Below are 19,837 nucleotides of genomic sequence, written 5' to 3'. Positions count from 1 at the left end.
TGTCGGAGGGTCAGTGCTGAGGGAGTGGGCACTGTTGGAGGGTCAGTGCTGAGGGAGCAAGCACTGTGGGAGGGTCAGTGCTGAGGGAGCACCGCACTGTCGGAGGTTCAGCGCTGAGGGACCGCCGCACTGTCGGAGGGTTGCTGCTGAGGGAGTGGGCACTGTCAGAGGGTCAGTGTTGAGGGACCGCCGCACTGTCGGAGGGTTGGTGCTGAGGGAGCGGGCACTGTCGGAGGGTCAGTGCTGAGGGAGCGCTGCACTGTCGGAGGGTCAATGCTGAGGGAGTGGGCACTGTCGGAGAGTCAGTGCTGAGGGAGCGGGCACTGTCGGAGGGTCAGTGCTGAGGGAGCGCTGCACTGTCGGAGGGTCAATGCTGAGGGAGTGGGCACTGTCGGAGGGTCTGTGCTGTGGGAGCGGGCACTGTCGGAGCAGTATCCTGTTGGATGAGGTGTTCAGTCAGCGCTGAAGACGAGAGGGCGACTGGAAGGAAAGGAGAGGACGACTGCTGTGCTCTCTCAGACAAGGCTTGCCTGTTAATCCCCATGTAGGAAGGAAACATTGCTGTGGAAGTGGGAAAGTGAATGTGAAATGCATAGTGCCCATTAGAGCTTCACCTTCCCTGTTATGACTGAGTGTGAGAGACACATGGCATCATTTGCAGCTATCGCCAATCATTTGTAACAAACTGTAATGCAAATTTTATAAGTACTTTTTACAGAAAATAATATTTCACATTACACAGAAATATTGTCAGTGTTTCTGTCTGACTCCATCCTGACCCAGTCCGCAATATCACACTGTAGAGACCAAGCCTCCTGCTCACCCCCACCTCCAATCTCAGCAAGTAACCACCCCAACCTCCAAACACCAGGACATATTCCACTTTGATTTAACAATCTGAGGTTCTGATTAAAACTCCAGAGATTGGTGATGGCTGTCAGGGGCATTGGGAACATGAGGGGCTTGGGATAAGTGCAGAATGCGATCATTGTTTCGGGGGGGTGGGGGTGGGATTTTCATTCCTCAGTATCATGGTAGGGGTTATCAGGCTATCTTCTCTGTCAACCCGGGGAAAACTTCTCAGGATGGTCATTGTCAAATAACCAGGAATTCACAATCACCACGCTGGGAAATCTCTCACCATAAACTCAACCCTAACTGGGTCCAGATTTCAGGGCATCCCAGAGACTGCTCTGATCATTGGGATTAGGGAAGTTTGAGCTGTTTCTAAGGGTTATACAGGGCTGTTCTCTCACTGCGGGGGTGGGGGGGGGGCGAGGGGGTGGAATGGGGGACTATCACTCCGGGCGGGCACTGAGAATTCAATCTGTTCAATAATGCGGGCTTCCCTCCGTCTCTGCTCACTCCCCGTGGTCAGTCTCAGTATCCAGGGCAATGAGAGGAAGGTCGGGAAGTTTTAACAGAATGTAAAAGGGACCCAGCAATCCAGCAGCTCATCTCTCTTCCCAAAGTTTATTTATAACAACTCCTTTTCACCTAATCCCACATTAACATGATCGCTCACTGACCTGATCCCCCACTGACCTGATCCCCCCCATTCTCCCGACAGTCCCCCATTCTCCCGAATCCCCCCATTCTCCCGATCCTCCCTCCCATTCTCCCAGCACCCCCCGATTCTCCTGAACATCCCACATTCTCCCAATCCCCCCCATTCTCCCAATCCTCCCCACATTCTCCTGAATCCCCCCCATTCTCCCAATCCTCCCCCCCATTCTCCCAATCCCCCCATTCTCCTGAATCCCCCCATTCTCCCGATGCCACCCCATTCTGCCAAAACCCCCCCCATTCTCCCGAGGGTCTTATCCAGAGCATCCCCAAAGTGGGGTGTTTTATGTATTGGACCGCATCAGGGTCAGCACTGAGCACCATTTTGCAGCAACCCTACCCACCCCCCGACCACCACCCCACCTCTCCCCTGACTCTCCCCCCACTGCCCTCGTTCCTAGGGGAGATTGGGCACTGTTTGCCCCACCTCCTGGGTCAGTGTGAACCCCCCCCCCCCATCTCTGTTTCTCATAGCAGGTCTCTCTCTGTCTCTGGGATTCCTTTACAGAGCGTTCGGACAGGGCCGCTGATTGCTTTCAGGGGTCTCGTGCTCCTGCTGAGGGGGGTGCTCTGACTGGCTGGAGGGGGGCACCATGTCCAGCCGTCTCTCCGTGCCCTCTGCGACATTGGCCACCAGTTTGTGGAGGATGGGCGTGGTTGGGATTAGTGCCTTTTTGGTCAGGGTGCCATTCCCTCCTGCTGGACCTTGCTGAGCGGCCGAGGGGCACGGCTCATCGGAAGAGGTGACCTCACTCTCTGATGGTCTTGGCTCGAGTTTCTTCTGCAGCCTGCGCTGCATTTTGGAGACCTTCTCTCCCCGGGCTCGGGGACCCATTTCCTCCCGGGGAGCAGCACGCTGTCTCTGGAAGCTTCCGAACCTTCTCAGCATTGCCTGCACCGTCCCAACTCCGACCCCTTCCACGGTGCTGGCCCAGATCCTGGAGGAGCGCTGGGCCTTCCCCATCGGCAGCTTCTGGCTGATGCTCCCAACCTGGGCATCAGCTGGTGTCAGCTGGGAGCCCCTCGGCTCTGAATCCGAAGGGTCTCTGAGGTCCGCGGTGGGGGGGCTCCTGTCCTCTCCAACACCCACCCTGGGAGAGGTCTCACTGGAGCAGGAGTGGGCACCATTCACAGGGTAGACAACACCAGGGGAGCTGGTACGCTGGCATCCTGCAGAGAGGCAGTCACTATGCCCAGGCTCTGACACAATGGCTGATAACTTACTGAACGTCCAGCTCAGCTTCCTTTTCCTCTGGGCATTGGCCGCAGGGATGGCCCTGCTCTCGGGCATCGAGCCCCGTCTCAGCTCAGGCGCGAATTTGGTGCCTTCAGCAAACGAGACCGAGGGTCGATGAGCCTTGACGATGCTGGAGGTGCGAGGAATGTTCAGCGGCTGCACCATGTCCTCGCTGTTTGCCTCCAGCTGCTCCCCCGGGAAATAGTTGCACCGCGAGTTCAATTCCTGAAAGCCGGATCCAGGAGCCAGCAACGCACTTCCTGGGAAATAAAGAAAAAAATGTTTAGATCATCCTCTCATTGCAATTCACCATGAGTTTGTATCTCTCAGCCTGAAGCTGCTGATTCTCCGCACCAGATACTAATGCCTTCTGTTTCCTTTGATATTTCTTAGATACTTTTTCAAATTCATTCAGGCATCTCTGGCAGGGCCCAGCATTTATTGCCCATTGCTAGTTGCCCCTGGAGAAGGTTGGGGGGGGGAGTTGCCTCTTGAACGCACTGCAGCCCATGTTCTGTGGGCTGACCCACAACGTCCTTAGGGAGGGAATTCCAAGACTTTGACCCAATGATGGTGAAGGAACAGCGAAATATTTCCAAGTCAGGATGATGAGTGGTTTGGGGGGGATCTTGCAGGGGATGGTGTTCCCATGTATCTCCATCCCTTATCCTTCTGGATGGAAGTGGGTCGTGGGTTTGGAAGGTGCTGCCTGAGGATCTTTGGTGAGTTTCTGCAGAGCATCTTGTAGATAGTACACACTGCTGTGACTGAGCTTTGGGGGTGGAGAGAGTGGGATGTTTGTGGATGTGGTGCCAATCAAGCGGCTGCTTTGTCCTGGATGGTGTCGAGCTTCTTAAGTGTTGTTGGAGCTGCCCCCATCCAGGCAAATGGAGAGTATTCCATCACACTCCTGACTTGTGCCTTGTAGGTGGTGGGCAGGCTTTGAGGAGTCAGGAGGGGGTTACTCGCTGCAGTATTCCTGGCTTCTGGCCTGCTCTTGTAGCCACTGAGTTTATGTGGTGAGTCCAGTTGAGTTTCTGGTCAATGCTAACCCCCAGGATGTGGATAGTGGGGGATTCAGTGATGGTAACACCATGGAATGTCATGGAACAGTGGTCAGCTTGTCTCTTATTGGTGATGGTCATAGCCTGGCATTTGTGTGGAGCGAATGTCACCTGTCAGCCCGAGCCTGGATATTGTCCAGATCTAGTTGCACTCGAACACAGGATGCTTCAGTATCTGAGGAGTCACAAATGATGCTGAACATTGTGTAATCATCGGCGAACATCCCCACTTCTGACCTTATGGTTGATTATTGCCATGTGGTCACTATCACCTCCCCATGCATTCTGTAATTTAGGGATGAACTAATTGCCTTCGTCAAATCTGTTCATCATCGCACATCCAGGATGCTACACTCCAGAGTAAAGAAGGCAGCTTCCGGAATCCAGTGCTGTCATTCCAAATAATTCCTGCGTTTGTTTTTCCCATCGGGCAGCCAATAGTGACTGGCCGTGTCCCCCTGTGTGACGGCAGTCTGGGGGCTGTGTGGGCGTAGGGGAGTTCTCTGTATGTGTGTCCTGTCGCCGTCCCTGTCCCTGTCCCAGTCCCTGTCCCCGTCCCTGGCCCTGTCCCAATCCCTGTCCCCGTCCCAGTCCCTGTCCCTGTCCACATCCATATCCCAGTCCCTGTCCCTGTCCCAGTCCCTGTCCCTGTCCACGTCCATGTCCCAGTCCCCGCCCCTGATCCGCACGAATTGAACACTCCATTGGTCCTCACCTTCCTGAGGGGGTACACAGTAGACAGGCTCCTCTTGGTCAGTCTCGAAGGAGGAGAATGACACCGAGTCCCAGCCAGCAGACACCGAGTCAATGAAGCTGCAGTTAAAACTAACGTCTGCATCATGGTGTGAAACTGCAGGAAAACACACAGAGTTACACACTCACACTCACACCCTGACACACTCACCCCCCACCCACACTGTGACACACTCACACTCACCCCCAGACACCCTCACACCCTGACGCACTCACACTCATCCCCACTCACACCCCGACACACTCGTTTATTTCGCATCAAACATCTGAGAACAGAATTATGTGGATTTGCACTTTTTCAATTTCCCAAATTGCAGCATTTCAGTAAAACCGAAGGACTGCGGATGCCGGAAATCTGAAACAAGAACAGAATAATCGAGAATCTCAGCGGGTCTGGCAGCTTCGGGAGAGAGAAACAGGGTTAATGTTTCTAGCCCAGGGACCCTTCTTCAGAACTACTGTGACATTTCCGCATTTCCTGTTACTCCCAGCAAAATGCTGCTCTTCCTTTTCAAGGCATAAAACAGAAGGCATCAGGAAAAGAAAGAAATTGCATCACTAAAAGCACCATTCACCATCCCAGGGCACCCAAGAATGAAATGCTCCTGAAGTGTAGACCCTACAACGGTGCAGGAAATGTCACAGCCTGTGAGGACACAGCAAGACCACAGAGATAAGGTCATGAGCAGATGATTAGGTGTTGGTTCTATTGCCGGTGGATGGGGTGAGAATGGTGATGAAGGTATTAGGACCACGGAGACTGGGGTGGGGTGGGGGGGTGTTGGTCCTTCACAGACATGGAGCCCAGCCCCAGGGCTGTACCCAATAGTGAGCTGCCATTGACCGCAACAGCTGTCCCACTCCCCAACCTCAAGTCAGAAATGCCAGAGACATCCCATCTGTTGAGGGCTGCCAACTCTGATTGGACAGGCTCCACCCTCCTGCCTGCCTGCTATTGGCCCCCAAACACATCAATCCTGAAAGGAGCCCCAGCTTCATCCCTGCTATTGGCCAAGCACCATGTCAATCCTCACCTTCCCTCACATACCATTGGTCATCAGGGAGAGAACCAACATGATGCTATCTGATAATTCACAAAATACATGAAGGGTTTACATAAGGGGCTAAATGTACTATCTCCAAGCCTGCAGACAACATAAAGCTGGGTGGGGAGGTGAGCTGTGGGGAGACAGCAGAGATGTAGGAGGGTGATTAGGATAGACGTGTAGGTGAGTGAGTAAATATGTGGGTCAGAGTGATGTTATCCACTTTGGGTCCAGTCAATTAACACACCTTACTAATGCCGCACCAGTATGCAAATACTGCCCAGCATTGGCGCAGAGATACCTTGGGTCTATTTACAATTGTAGGGAAGGCCAAATTTCCAATATTTGTTGTTGTTCATAAACAAAGACAGCAAAGCTTTTCTGATGAAGGGTCTAGGCCCGAAACGTCAGCTTTTGTGCTCCTGAGATGCTGCTTGGCCTGCTGTGTTCATCCAGCTTCACACTTTGTTATCTCAGCACAGAAATGCTTCAGGCAACTGTGCATGTATGTTACTCCAACAAAATGTTTGAGACCTGGGTGTCCTTGTGTGCCAGCTGCTGAAAATAAGCATTACAGGTGCAGCAGGCAGTGATGAAGGGAAAGGGTACGCTGGCCTTTGTAGTGAGATACAGGAGCAGTGACATCTTACAGTAATTTTATAGGAGCCTTGCTGAGAGCAAGGTAGGAGCCCATATCTGAGGGAGGGTGTTCTGGCTGTTAAGGGAGTGCAGCGAAGGTTTATCAAACTGATTCCTACAACAGTATCTGTGAAGAGAGAGACCAGGTTAACGTTTCAGTCTTCAATGCTTCTTCTTCAGTGCTGGTTGTGGAGAAGGGTCACTGGACCCAGAACGTTAATTCTGTTTCTCTCTCCACAGATAGGTCTGGCTCCTGCAGCACTCTCTCTGCTTGTTGGTGAGTTTATTCGGTGTTTACGCTAAAACAGAGCAAGCTACTGATCAGAACTGACGCCAGGGTCGGGGGGGGGGGGGGGGGGGGGCGCTGGGGCCCACCTCTCCACTCACCGGTCACTTTGGGAAGTTTCTGATTTCCAAACGAGAAGCAGGGCATTCCGGAACCAAGATTGAGCAGAACTCCGTGGACGTGGTGTTTCATCCGCACGAATGGACTGTGTTCCTCCTCCGGCGTCCTGCCCCAACAACCAGGAGAGAGTGAGCAACATCAGCAACGCACCCACACCCCTGTCCCTGGCACATTCTCGCTCACCGGGGGGGGGGGTTGGTATCTGCCTCTTGGAGTATGAGGTGATCAGCTCCACCTCCAACCCCTTCAGTGAAGACGGGGTCTATTGATTGTAAGGCAAGGGAATGGATTGAGGCTAAAACCAGATTGGCTGTGATCTTATTTGAATGCTGGAGCAGGTTAGAGGGGCCAAATGGCTTGCCCCTGTTCCCACATCCCATAAATGCCTAGAAAGTAAAAAGTATATTTCCTGTATTACTCATTCATGGCATGAGGGTGTCGCTGGCTAGGGCAGGATTTATTACCCAGGGGACAGTTCAGAGTCGACCATGTTGCTGTGGGTCTGGATTCACATGTAGGCCAGACCAGGTAAGGATGACAGATTTCCTTCCAAAAAGGGCATTAGTGAACCAGATGGGCTTTCCCAATAACTGGCAATGAATTCACAGTCATCATTAGATTGTTAATTCCAGCTATTGTATTGAATTTAAATTCCATCAGCCGTGGTGGGATTCCAACCCGGGTGCCCAGAACAACATCTGGGTTTCTGCATTAACAGCCCAGTGACAATACCACTAGGTCACCAGCTCCCCCAACACCGGGTTAATCGGTGCATCATCATGGGATATACTGGTTATTCGGAGCTGTGTACAGGAGAGGAGATTTTGAGACCAGACCCCAGGAGTAAGGACCTTTGGCCATGAGAGGCTGCAGGCACTGAAACTGTTCTCCCCAGAGAGGAGAAGCTGCTCGCAGTGGGTTTTGATGAGGGTGAACAGGGAAAATGGCTTCCACTAACGGCCACAGGAACCCCTGAAGGTAATCATGAAGCAAACCCAAGGAGACGGAGATGAGGATTCTGGAAAGTGCTGCATGATGGGGCCATGGGAGCAGATTTAACAGGAACCTTCGCTTAAAGGAATTGGGTAAATGTTTGAGAAGGAGACATTTACAGGACGGGAGGGCAACAGCAGGGATATGGAACTGTCTGTACAGCTTTTTAGAGAGCTAGCACTGGCAGGGATGGGCTGAATGGTCTCACGATGAGACGTGTGAGGCTTCATGCGGGCTCTGATTGAAAGGCCTGTCAATCTCTCAGAGGGTGTGACACAGTGAAATGCCCTGTGGTGTGTTGTTGGTGCGGTGTAATGGTAATGTGACTGGCTTGGGTATCCACAAACCCGACCCGACCCGCCACCGCCCCTCAGGGTAATGGGCTTTTAACCCACAAAAGGCAAATGGTGAAATGTGAAGTCTGCAGCAAATTAGGAATGTAATGTTGGCTCGAGGAGGTCTCTAAGGGGAAAGGAAATCTGCCATCCTCACCCAGCCTGGCCTACACGTGATTCCAGGCCCACAGCAATGAGGTTACCACTCAATAGCCCTATGAACTATCCCAGCAAACTCCTCAGTTCAAGGGGCAGTTAGGGGTGGGATTCGGACACTGAGAGTGTCACAGACACTTGTACCCAGCGATGGAATGAGCTGATTTGGGAATGCTGGGTGCAGGGCTGAGGGATCTTCCCATGCCTCAGGCCAGATTAGCTGGAGAAAGCGCAGGGGTGGGGGGTCAGGGTGGGCACCCCTACCTGTTCTTGGGATCATCACTAACGTTTCCACAGCAGCAGCAGCAGCACAGGAGGCAGAGCAGGATGAGCAGAGTCACCATGATGACAGCGATCACTATCCCCGCCTTACCTGCAAAAAATGGAAAGGAGTCACAATGCTGGGTGGCCTCTGCCTGAGGGGCAAAGCAAGATCCCAAGGCTGTTCACAGACCAGGTGGAACCATAATAAACCATCACACACACACACACACACACACACACACACACACACACACACACACAGACACACACACACACACACACTCTCTCACACACACACACACACACACACACACAGACACACACACACACACACACACTCTCACACACACACACACACACACACACACACAGACACACACACACACACACTCTCACACACACACACACACACACACACAGACACACACACACACACACACTCTCACACACACACACACACACACACACACACAGACACACACACACACACACACAGACACACACACACACACACTCTCACACACACACACACACACTCACACAGACACACACACACACACACACTCTCACACACACACACACACACACACACACAGACACACACACACACACACACACTCACACAGACACACACTCTCACACACACACACACACACACACAGAGACACACACACACACACACACTCTCACACACACACACACACAGAGACACACACACACACACACACACACACACACAGACACACACACACACACACACACACTCACACACTCACACACACACACACTCACACACTCACACACACACACACACACACACAGACACACACACACACACACACTCACACACACACACACACACACACACACAGACACACACACACACACACACACTCTCACACACACACACACACTCACACACTCACACACACACACACTCACACACTCACACACACACACACACACACTCACACACTCACACACACTCACACACACACACACACACACACACACACTCACACACACACACACACACACACACACACACACACACAATGTCAGCAACATCCAATCCCTCTCACTCCCCGCTCCCAGTCTAATCCCACTCTCCCCCCTCACTCCCCGCTCCCTTTAATATCCCACCCAGTCTAATCCCACTCTCCCCCTCACTCCCTGCTCCCTTTAATATCCCACCCAGTCTAATCCCACTCTCCCCCCTCACTCCCGGCTCCCTGTAATATCCCACCCAGTCTAATCCCACTCTCCCCCCTCACTCCCCGCTCCCTTTAATATCCCACCCAGTCTAATCCCACTCTCCCCCTCACTCCCTGCTCCCTTTAATATCCCACCCAGTCTAATCCCACTCTCCCCCCTCACTCCCGGCTCCCTGTAATATCCCACCCAGTCTAATCCCACTCTCCCCCCTCACTCCCGGCTCCCTGTAATATCCCACCCAGTCTAATCCCACTCTCCCCCCTCACTCCCCACTCCCTTTAATATCCCACCCAGTCTAATCCCACTCTGCCCCCTCACTCCCGGCTCCCTGTAATATCCCACCCAGTCTAATCCCACTCTCCCCCCTCACTCCCCGCTCCCTTTAATATCCCACCCAGTCTAATCCCACTCTCCCCCCTCACTCCCCGCTCCCTTTAATATCCCACCCAGTCTAATCCCACTCTCCCCCCTCACTCCCCGCTCCCTTTAATATCCCACCCAGTCTAATCCCACTCTCCTCCCTCACTCCCCGCTCCCTTTAATATCCCACCCAGTCTAATCCCACTCTCACCCTCACTCCCCGCTCCCTTTAATATCCCACCCAGTCTAATCCCACTCTCCCCCCGTCGCTCCCCGCTCCCTTTAATATCCCACCCAGTCTAATCCCACTCTCCACCCGTCACTCCCCGCTCCCTTTAATATCCCACCCAGTTTAATCCCACTCTCCCCCTCAGTCCCCGCTCCCTTTAATATCCCACCCAGTCTAATCCCACTCTCCCCCCTCACTCCCTGCTCCCTTTAATATCCCACCCAGTCTAATCCCACTCTCCCCCTCACTCCCTTTAATATCCCACCCAGTCTAATCCCACTCTCCCCCGTCGCTCCCCGCTCCCTTTAATATCCCACCCAGTCTAATCCCACTCACTCCCCACTCCCTGTAATATCCCACCCAGTCTAATCCCACTCTCCCCCGTCGCTCCCCGCTCCCTTTAATATCCCACCCAGTCTAATCCCACTCTCCCTCTCACTCCCCACTCCCTGTAATATCCCACCCAGTCTAATCCCACTCTCCCCCCTCACTCCCCGCTCCCTTTAATATCCCACCCAGTCTAATCCCACTCTCCCCCGTCGCTCCCCACTCCCTTTAATATCCCACCCAGTCTAATCCCACTCTCCCCCTGTCGCTCCCCGCTCCCTTTAATATCCCACCCAGTCTAATCCCACTCACTCCCCACTCCCTGTAATATCCCACCCAGTCTAATCCCACTCTCCCCCCGTCGCTCCCCGCTCCCTTTAATATCCCACCCAGTCTAATCCCACTCACTCCCCACTCCCTGTAATATCCCACCCAGTCTAATCCCACTCTCCCCCCTCACTCCCCGCTCCCTTTAATATCCCACCCAGTCTAATCCCATTCTGCACCATGTAAAGCAGAAACCAGGAGAATCTGTTGGTTCCTTTCATGCATCTTTCGAATTATCCCTTGACAGGGAATGGAAAAAGATTGTGTGAATTTTATTGAGGCCAAAGTGGGTAGATTGTTCACAATCAAGGTGCTGAAATATCATTGGTGACAGTTCGAAGTGGACAGTTCGCACATCAGTGTCCTCTCACTCAATGGGATGGCCCTCTGGATGAGGCTGAGTGGTCTCTTTCTGCCCCAATTCCCTATTTCCCGACGCCTCTCTCCTGGGACTATTGTGCAGACATTGCCAACCCCACAACTGGTCCACATTGAACAAAGAAAGAACAAAGAAAATTACAGCACAGGAACAGGCCCTTCGGCCCTCCAAGACTGCGCCGAGCGAGATCCTCTGTCTAACCTGTCATCTAGTTTCTAACGGTCTATGTCCATTTGCTCCTTGCCCATCCATGTACCTGTTCAAATATATCTTAAAAGACGCTAACGTGTCTGCGTCTACCCCCTCTGCTGGCAACGCGTTCCAGGCACCCACCACCCTCTGCGTAAAGAACTTTCCACGCCTATCTCCCTTAAACTTTCCTCCTCTCACTTTGAACTCATGACCCCTAGTAATTGAGTCCAACACTCTGGGAAAAAGCTTCTTGCTATCCACCCTGTCTATACCCCTCATGATTTTGTAGACCTCAATCAGGTTCCCCCTCAATCTCTGTCTTCCTAATGAAAATAATCCTAATCTACTCAACCTCTCTTCATAGCTAGCACCCTCCATACCAGGCAACATCCTGGTGAACCTCCTCTGCACCCTCTCCAAAGCATCCACATCCTTTTGGTAATGTGGGACCAGAACTGCACACAGTACTCCAAATGTGGCCAAACCAAAGTCCGATACAACTGCAACACGACCTGCCAACTCTTGTACTCAATACCCCGCCCAATGAAGGAAAGCATGCCATATGCCTTCTTAACCACCCTATTGACCTGCGTTGCCACCTTCAGGGAACAATGGACCTGAACACCCAGATCTCTCTGTTCATCAATTCTCCCCAGGACTTTTCCATTTACTGTATAGTTCACCCTTGAATTTGATCATCCAAAATGCATCACCTCACATTTGCCCAGATTGAACTCCATCTGCCATTTATCTGCCCAACTCTCCAGTCTATCTATATTCTGCTGTAATCTCTGACAGTCCCCTTCACTATCTGCTACTCCACCAATTTTTGTGTCATCAGCAAACTTGCTGATCAGACCACCTACACCTTCCTCCAAATCATGGCCCCCAACCCATTAACCATACTCAATGGAACAGTTCACCTAGAGGTGGCCTGTTGGTGAACATGGTGAGGGTGGATGGTCAGGCATGAGCCATGATCTCAGGACTACCCTGTTTTTCCAAATCAAACAAGTCCTCCGTGGGAGGAGATTCCTCCTGTGTTTTTAGCCCATATTGCAGCTCACTCAGGAGGCAGTGTCCTACCCAGTGTAAATAGGTGCGAATCCAGACATCCTGGTCAAGCACAGGGGCACAGAACAATCCGAGGGAGGGGGGTTCACAGAAACAAGGCTCAGTGCTAGAGGGGGTGCAGTGAGAGCGGGCACAGCAAGGCCAATGTGAGTGGTAGGAGCGAGAGTGAACAAAGGAGAGACTCACTGAAAGGACAGTGTCCGGTCACAGGGTCACAGGAAGCTCCGAGGCAGAGACAGGAACTGGAGCAATTCACTCCATAAGACCCACTGAAGCAGGAAACATTACACCTGGAGGAACGGAGTGAAACAAAACACACAGGCAAAGATCGTCACGGGATATTCAGGAAACATTACACCTGGAGGAATGGAGCGAAATAAAACACACAGCAAAAGATCGTCACGGGATATTCAGCTGTGGCCTGAGACGAAGGAGGCACGCAAAATTAACGAACTCTTAGATTGTGAACCACATAATCTTTCTGCAGAGTTACACAGTGAGTGAGCCTTAGCCTGCTGAATAAACACTGTACCCTGTACGGTTACACAGTGAGTGAGCCTTACCCTGCTGAATAAACACTGTACCCTGTACAGTTACACAGCGAGTGAGCCTTACCCTGCTGAATAAACACTGTACCCTGTACAGTTACACAGTGAGTGACCCTTACCCTGCTGAATAAACACTGTACCCTGTACAGTTACACAGTGAGTGACCCTTACCCTGCTGAATAAACACTGTACCTTGTACGGTTACACAGCGAGTGACCCTAACCCTGCTGAATAAACACTGGCCCTGTACAGTTACACAGTGAGTGACCCTTACCCTGCTGAATAAACACTGTTCCTTGTACAGTTACACAGTGAGTGACCCTTACCCTGCTGAATAAACACTGTTCCTTGTACGGTTACACAGTGAGTGAGCCTTACCCTGCTGAATAAACACTGTACCCTGTACGGTTACACAGCGAGTGACACTAACCCTGCTGAATAAACACTGTACCCTGTACAGTTACACAGTGAGTGAGCCTTACCCTGCTGAATAAACACTGACTCTGTACAGTTACACAGTGAGTGACCCTAACCCTGCTGGATAAACACTGTACCCTGTACAGTTACACAGTGAGTGACCCTTACCCTGCTGAATAAACACTGTACCCTGTACAGTTACACAGTGAGTGACCCTTACTCTGCTGAATAAACACTGTACCCTGTACAGTTACACAGTGAGTGAGCCTTACCCTGCTGAATAAACACTGACCCTGTACAGTTACACAGTGAGTGACCCTTACTCTGCTGAATAAACACTGTACCCTGTACAGTTACACAGCGAGTGACCCTTACCCTGCTGAATAAACACTGTACCCTGTACAGTTACACAGTGAGTGAGCCTTACCCTGCTGAATAAACACTGTTCCTTGTACGGTTACACAGCGAGTGACCCTAACCCTGCTGAATAAACACTGTACCCTGTACAGTTACACAGTGAGTGAGCCTTACCCTGCTGAATAAACACTGACCCTGTACAGTTACACAGTGAGTGACCCTAACCCTGCTGAATAAACACTGTACCCTGTACAGTTACACAGTGAGTGACCCTTACCCTGCTGAATAAACACTGTACCCTGTACAGTTACACAGTGAGTGACCCTTACCCTGCTGAATAAACACTGTACCCTGTACAGTTACACAGCGAGTGACCCTTACCCTGCTGAATAAACACTGTACCCTGTACAGTTACACAGCGAGTGCCCCTTACCCTGCTAAATAAACACTGTACCCTGTACAGTTACACAGTGAGTGACCCTAACCCTGCTGAATAAACACTGTACCCTGTACAGTTACACAGTGAGTGACCCTTACCCTGCTGAATAAACACTGTACCCTGTACAGTTACACAGTGAGTGACCCTTACCCTGCTGAATAAACACTGTACCCTGTACAGTTACACAGTGAATGACCCTTACCCTGCTGAATAAACACTGTACCCTGTACAGTTACACAGTGAGTGACCCTTACCCTGCTGAATAAACACTGTGTCCTGCACAGTTTGTTTGTTTTGGAGTGTGGTTGGAGCTCAGTTTCAGGGTTTTAGTGTTGACACGCGGCGTTGGGATTTCCATACCTGGTCCCTGTGTATCCCTCATGGCAGACACACTCCCCTGTCACATGGTGGCAGTTTCCGTGGTTACAGTCAGGACAGACGGACCAACAGTTGTGACCAAACATCCCAGACACACAGCGACTGTCACACCTGTAAACAAGCGAAAGGTAAATGTGCCTGAAATGAGAGAGAGCACCAACTCCCAGATCAAACATTCAATATCTACCCCAGCACAGCCTGGGTCAGACCCCTGTATCCCCATGGGTCAGGCCAGGTCAACTCATTTCAAACACACACACAGCTGTGCTGAGGGATTGGGCACTGTCGGAGGGTCAGTGCTGAGGGAGTGGGCTCTGTTGGGGAGTCAGTGCTGAGGGAGTGGGCACTGTCGGAGGGTCAGTGCTGAGGGAGTGGGCACTGTCGGTGGGTCGGCGCTGAGGGAGTGGGCACTGTCGGAGGGTCAGTGCTGAGGGAGTGGGCACTGTCAGAGGGTCAGTGCTGACGGAGCGCCGCACTGTCTGAGGGTCAGTGCTGAGGGAGTGGGCACTGTCAGAGGGTCAGTGCTGAGGGAGCGCCGCATTGTCGGAGGGTCCGTGCTGAGGGAGTGAGCACTGTCGGAGGGTCAGTGCTGAGGGAGCGCCGCATTGTCAGAGGGTCAGTGCTGAGGGAGCGTCGCACTGTCGGAGGGTCAGTGCTGGGGGAGTGGGCTCTGTTGGGGAGTCAGTGCTGAGGGAGTGGGCACTGTCGGAGGGTCAGTGCTGAGGGAATGGGCACTGTCAAAGGGTCAGTGCTGAGGGAGCGGGCACTGTCGGAGGGTCAGTGCTGAGGGAGTGGGCACTGTCGGAGGGTCAGTGCTGAGAGAGTTGGCACTGTCGGAGGGTCAGTGCTGAGGGAGTGGGCACTGTCAATGGGTCAGTGCTGAGGGAGTGGGCACTGTCGGAGGGTCAGTGCTGAGGGAGCGGGCGCTGTCGGAGGGTCAGTGCTGAGAGAGTTGGCACTGTCGGAGGGTCAGTGCTGAGGGAGTGGGCACTGTCGAAGGGTCAGTGCTGAGGGAGTGGGCACTGTCGGAGGGTCAGTTCTGAGGGAGTGGGCACTGTCGGAGGGTCAGTGCTGAGGGAGTGGGCACTGTCGGAGGGTCAGTTCTGAGGGAGTGGGCACTGTCGGAGGGTCAGTGCTTTGGCCCCCAGCAGCCGACCGTCCTCTGTATCTTGTGTCTAACTGGAAGAAGTGGGACGGTTCGTAAATTCCGTTGGTGACAGTTCGTGAGAGGCATCACTTTCGTGCATACATGAGAGTCTGGAAGTTGTTTGCTGCACTGAAGAGTGGGTCATTATGGGCCTGGCATCATGGCTTTGGTTTGAGAGGCGTTGGTGAGCAGCGGTGAGCAAAAAGTACTGGAAGTGTTTGTAACTTTCCTGTTCAGCCTCTCGAGCATGTCAGATGTGAGTTGCTCCTCCTGCAGGATGTGGGAGCTCAGGGAGATGTCCATCATCCCTGATGACCTTACTTGTGGGAAATGCACTCAGGTGCAGCTCCTGGGAGACCGTGTTAGGGAGCCGGATGCACTCAGGATCATCGGAGATGCTGAGCACACCATAGGTAAGAGTTTTGGTGAGTTGGTCACACACAAAGTGCAGGCAGGGAGTAGCTGGGTGACCACCAGGAAGGCAAAGGGAGTAGGCAGAGGATGCAGGAATGTCCTGTGGCCATTCCTCTCAAAAACAAGTATACTGTTTTGGAGATAGTAGGAGACAATGGAGAATCTGCGGTAACACAGTGTGGAGCTGGATGGACACAGCAGGCCAGGCAGCCTCAGAGGAGCAGGAAAGCTGACGTTTCAGGTCTCCTTTCCTGCTCCTAAGATGCTGCTTGGCCTGCTGTGTCCATCCAGCTCCACACTGTGTTATACCATTTTGGATACTGTTTGGGGTATGACTGTTCAGGGGAAAGCACCAGTAGCCAGGCCAGTGGCACCATGACTGGCTCTGAGGCACAGCGGCAAAGGGTGAAGGTAAACAGGACTTCAGTGATAGGAGACTTGGTCGACAGGGAGATTCTGTGGCTGCAGACGGGAATCCAGAGCGGTGTGTTGCTTCCTGGGTGCCAGGATCCAGGAGGTCTCAGAGCAGAATGTTCTCAAGGGGCAGGGTGAGCAGCCAGAAGTCATTGAGCACAGTGACACACATGACACATGTAGAAATTGGGATGATGTACTGTACAGTGATTATACAGAGCTAGGAAAAAAGTTAAAAACCAGGACCTTGATGGTAGTAATCTCTCGATTACTTCCAGTGCTGTGTGCTAGTGAGGTATGAACAAGAGGATATGGCAGATGAATGCGTGGCTAAAGAATTAGTGCAGGTGACAGGGATTCAGCATCCTGGATTATGGGGACCTTTTCTGCAGCAGAAGTGACCTATTCAAGAGGAACGGGTTGCAACTAAGCCAGAGTGGGGCCAATATCCTGGCAGGCAGATTTGCTGGTGCCGCAAGGGAGGGTTTAAACTAGATTGGAAGAGTGGGGGATCCTCAACAGCAGGGAGGCAGGTGCAAGGCTGGAAGAAGATACAGTAGTCAGAAACAGTAAGTTGAAGACACAGGTCAGGCTAGAACAGAGACAGGGAGCCTGTTGGAAAATTGCATTGATTTCAATACAACAGAGTTGACAGATAAGGCCAATGAACTCAGGGCATGGATAGATATGTGGGGCTGGGATATTATAGCCTTTACAGGAACATGGCTAAAGGAGGGAGATTAATGTGCCAGGGTACAGGTGCTTTAGGCGGGACAGAGGTGGAGAAAAGAGGGGAGGGGGGAGTTGAATTTTTGATTAAGGCGAGTATCACAGCAGTAGTCAGAGATGATATAACTGAGCGATCATCCAATGAGGCGAAGTGGGTAGAGCCAAGAAACAAGAAGGGAATGTAGTGAAGTTATTGGGGTTATATTAACTTTTAACTCGTTATGGAGAAGGATAAAACTGGTCCACATGTTCAAGTTCTAAATTGGGGCAAGGCGAATTTTGATGGAATTAGACGGGAGCTTACAGGGTTGATTGGAGTAGTTTGTTTGCAGGGAAAGGGACTTCTGGCAAGTGGGAGGCCTTTTAAACTGTGATAGCTGGAATTCAAGGTCTATATGTTCCTGTGAAGGTGAAGGGTATAGTTGGCAGGAGTAGGGAATCCTGGATCTCAAGAGATATTGAGGCTTTGACCAGAAAAAAGGAAGCATGGCTGAGGAACAGGCAGCTGGAATCGAGGGAGGTATGCAAGGAATACAGGAGTTTACTTAAGAAGAATACCAGGAGGACAAAAAGGGGGCATGAGTTAGCTTTGGCTGAGAAGACTAGGACGAAACCAAAGAGATTCTTTCAGTATATCAAAGCAAAAAGAATAACAAGACAGGGAATAGGACCTCTCATGGACCAAAGTGGGCATTGAGGTGTGAAAGTGCAGGAGGTCAGCCTCTGTGAATATTTCTCCCCTATGTCAACTATGGGGAAAGACATGATGACTTGGGAACTTGGGGAAGTTAGTGACGATATCTTGGGGACAATCCATATGACATGAGAGGAGGTGTTGAAAGTACTAGAATGTATGAAGGTGGATAAGTCTCCTGGTCCTGATCAGATATATCCAAGAACCCTGCAAGAGGCTAGATAAGAAATTGCGGGGTCCCCGGCTGATATATTTGCATCTTTGTTAGCCACAGGTGAGGTCCTAGAAGACTGGAGGGTAGTGAATATTGTGCCCTTATTCGAGAAGGGGCTGCAAAGAAAAACCTGAGAAGTATAGACCAGTGCACCTCATCTCTGTGGTAGGTAAGTTACTTGAGAAGATTCAGAGGGATAAGATATACATGCATTTGGAAAGACAGGGTTTGATTCAGAGGAGTCAGCACAGCTATGTGTGTAGGAGATCATACTTCATAAATCTGCTAGAGTTCTTTGATGAAGTGACCATGAAGGTTGATGAGGGCAGGGTGGTACACATAGTCTGTACAGAGTTCAGCAAGGCCTTTGATAAGATTCCACAGGCTAGGATACTCTGGAAGGTTAGATTGCATGGAATCCAGGGACAGCTGGCAAACTGGATACACAATTGACTCGATGGTAGGAAGCAGAGAGTAATAGTGGGAAGATGCTTGTCAGACATGAGGCCTGTGACTAGTGGTGTGCCTCAGGGGTCAGTGCTGGGCCCATTGCTGTTTGTTATCAATATCAATGATTTGGATGAGAACTGGATGATTTGAGTGGGGGAACTCAATTACTAGGGGTCATGAGTTCAAACTGAGAGGAGGAAAGTCTAAGGGAGATATGCGTAGAAAGTGCTTTACTCAGAGGGTGGTGGGTGCCTGGAACGCGTTGCCAGCGGAGATGGTAGACGCAGACACGTTAGTGTCTTTTAAGATGGATCCGGACAGGTACGTGGATGGGCAGGGAACAAATGGACACAGACCCTTAGAAAATAGATGACAGGTTTAGACAGAGGATCTCGATCGGCGCAGGCTTGGAGGGCCGAAGGGCCTGTTCCTGTGCTGTAATTTTCTTTGTTCTTTGTACAAGGCATGATCAGAAAGTTTGCGGCTGACACTAAAATGGGTGGTATTGTGAACAGTGAGGAAGGTTAACTGAAATTGCAGCAGGATTTTAATCAGCTGGGGAAGTGGACTGAGAAATGGCAAATGGAGTTTAATAGAGTTAAGTGTAAGGTATTGCATTTTGGAAAGTCAAATCAAGGTGGGAGTTTCAAGGTGAATGGTAGGGCCTTAAGGAGTGTAGTGGAACAGAGAGAAGTTGGAGTTCAGGTGCACAGTTCTCTGAAAATGAAATCACAGGTAGACAGGGCAGTGAATAAGGCTTTTGGCACACTGGCCTCCATCACTCCGTATATTGAATGTAGAAGTTGGGAAGTTATGTTGCAGTTGAACATGATGTCGTTGAGGTTGGACATAAAGTATTGTGTTCAGTTTTTGTCACCTTGCTATAGGAAGAATATTATTAAACTGGAAAGAGTGGAGAGAAATTTACAAGGATGTTACCAGGACTCAAGGGACTGAGTTAAGGGAGAGGTTGGACAAGATAGGACTTTTTATTTAGACTGTAGGAGACTGGGGGGGGGGGATTTTAGAGAAGTGTATAAGATCATGAGAGGCATGGATAGGGTGAAACACACA

At 51.4% G+C, this 19,837-nt stretch overlaps 1 protein-coding gene across 1 annotated transcript in view; it reads right to left on the bottom strand.

Annotated features, from left to right (window-relative positions):
* Window positions 1-1,992: 1,992 nt before the first annotated feature.
* The window catches only part of scarf1 (scavenger receptor class F, member 1), a 41,765-nt gene continuing 23,920 nt past the window's right edge, over window positions 1,993-19,837 (bottom strand). Inside the window, exons 6-11 of the mRNA XM_059655290.1 lie at window positions 14,684-14,812; window positions 12,749-12,852; window positions 8,460-8,568; window positions 6,693-6,817; window positions 4,583-4,717; window positions 1,993-3,063 (exon numbers count right to left, since the gene is read on the bottom strand). Of these exons, the coding sequence (XP_059511273.1) occupies window positions 2,069-3,063; window positions 4,583-4,717; window positions 6,693-6,817; window positions 8,460-8,568; window positions 12,749-12,852; window positions 14,684-14,812 (1,597 nt within the window). The 3' untranslated portion in view covers window positions 1,993-2,068. The remainder of the gene's footprint in view (window positions 3,064-4,582; window positions 4,718-6,692; window positions 6,818-8,459; window positions 8,569-12,748; window positions 12,853-14,683; window positions 14,813-19,837) is intronic.

The sequence above is a fragment of the Stegostoma tigrinum genome, chromosome 27 (genome assembly GCF_030684315.1).
Source record: "Stegostoma tigrinum isolate sSteTig4 chromosome 27, sSteTig4.hap1, whole genome shotgun sequence".
Classification (NCBI taxonomy): Eukaryota; Metazoa; Chordata; class Chondrichthyes; order Orectolobiformes; family Stegostomatidae; genus Stegostoma; species Stegostoma tigrinum.
Note: the sequence above shows the minus strand (reverse complement) of the source record. Positions and strands in the feature narration are given on the sequence as shown.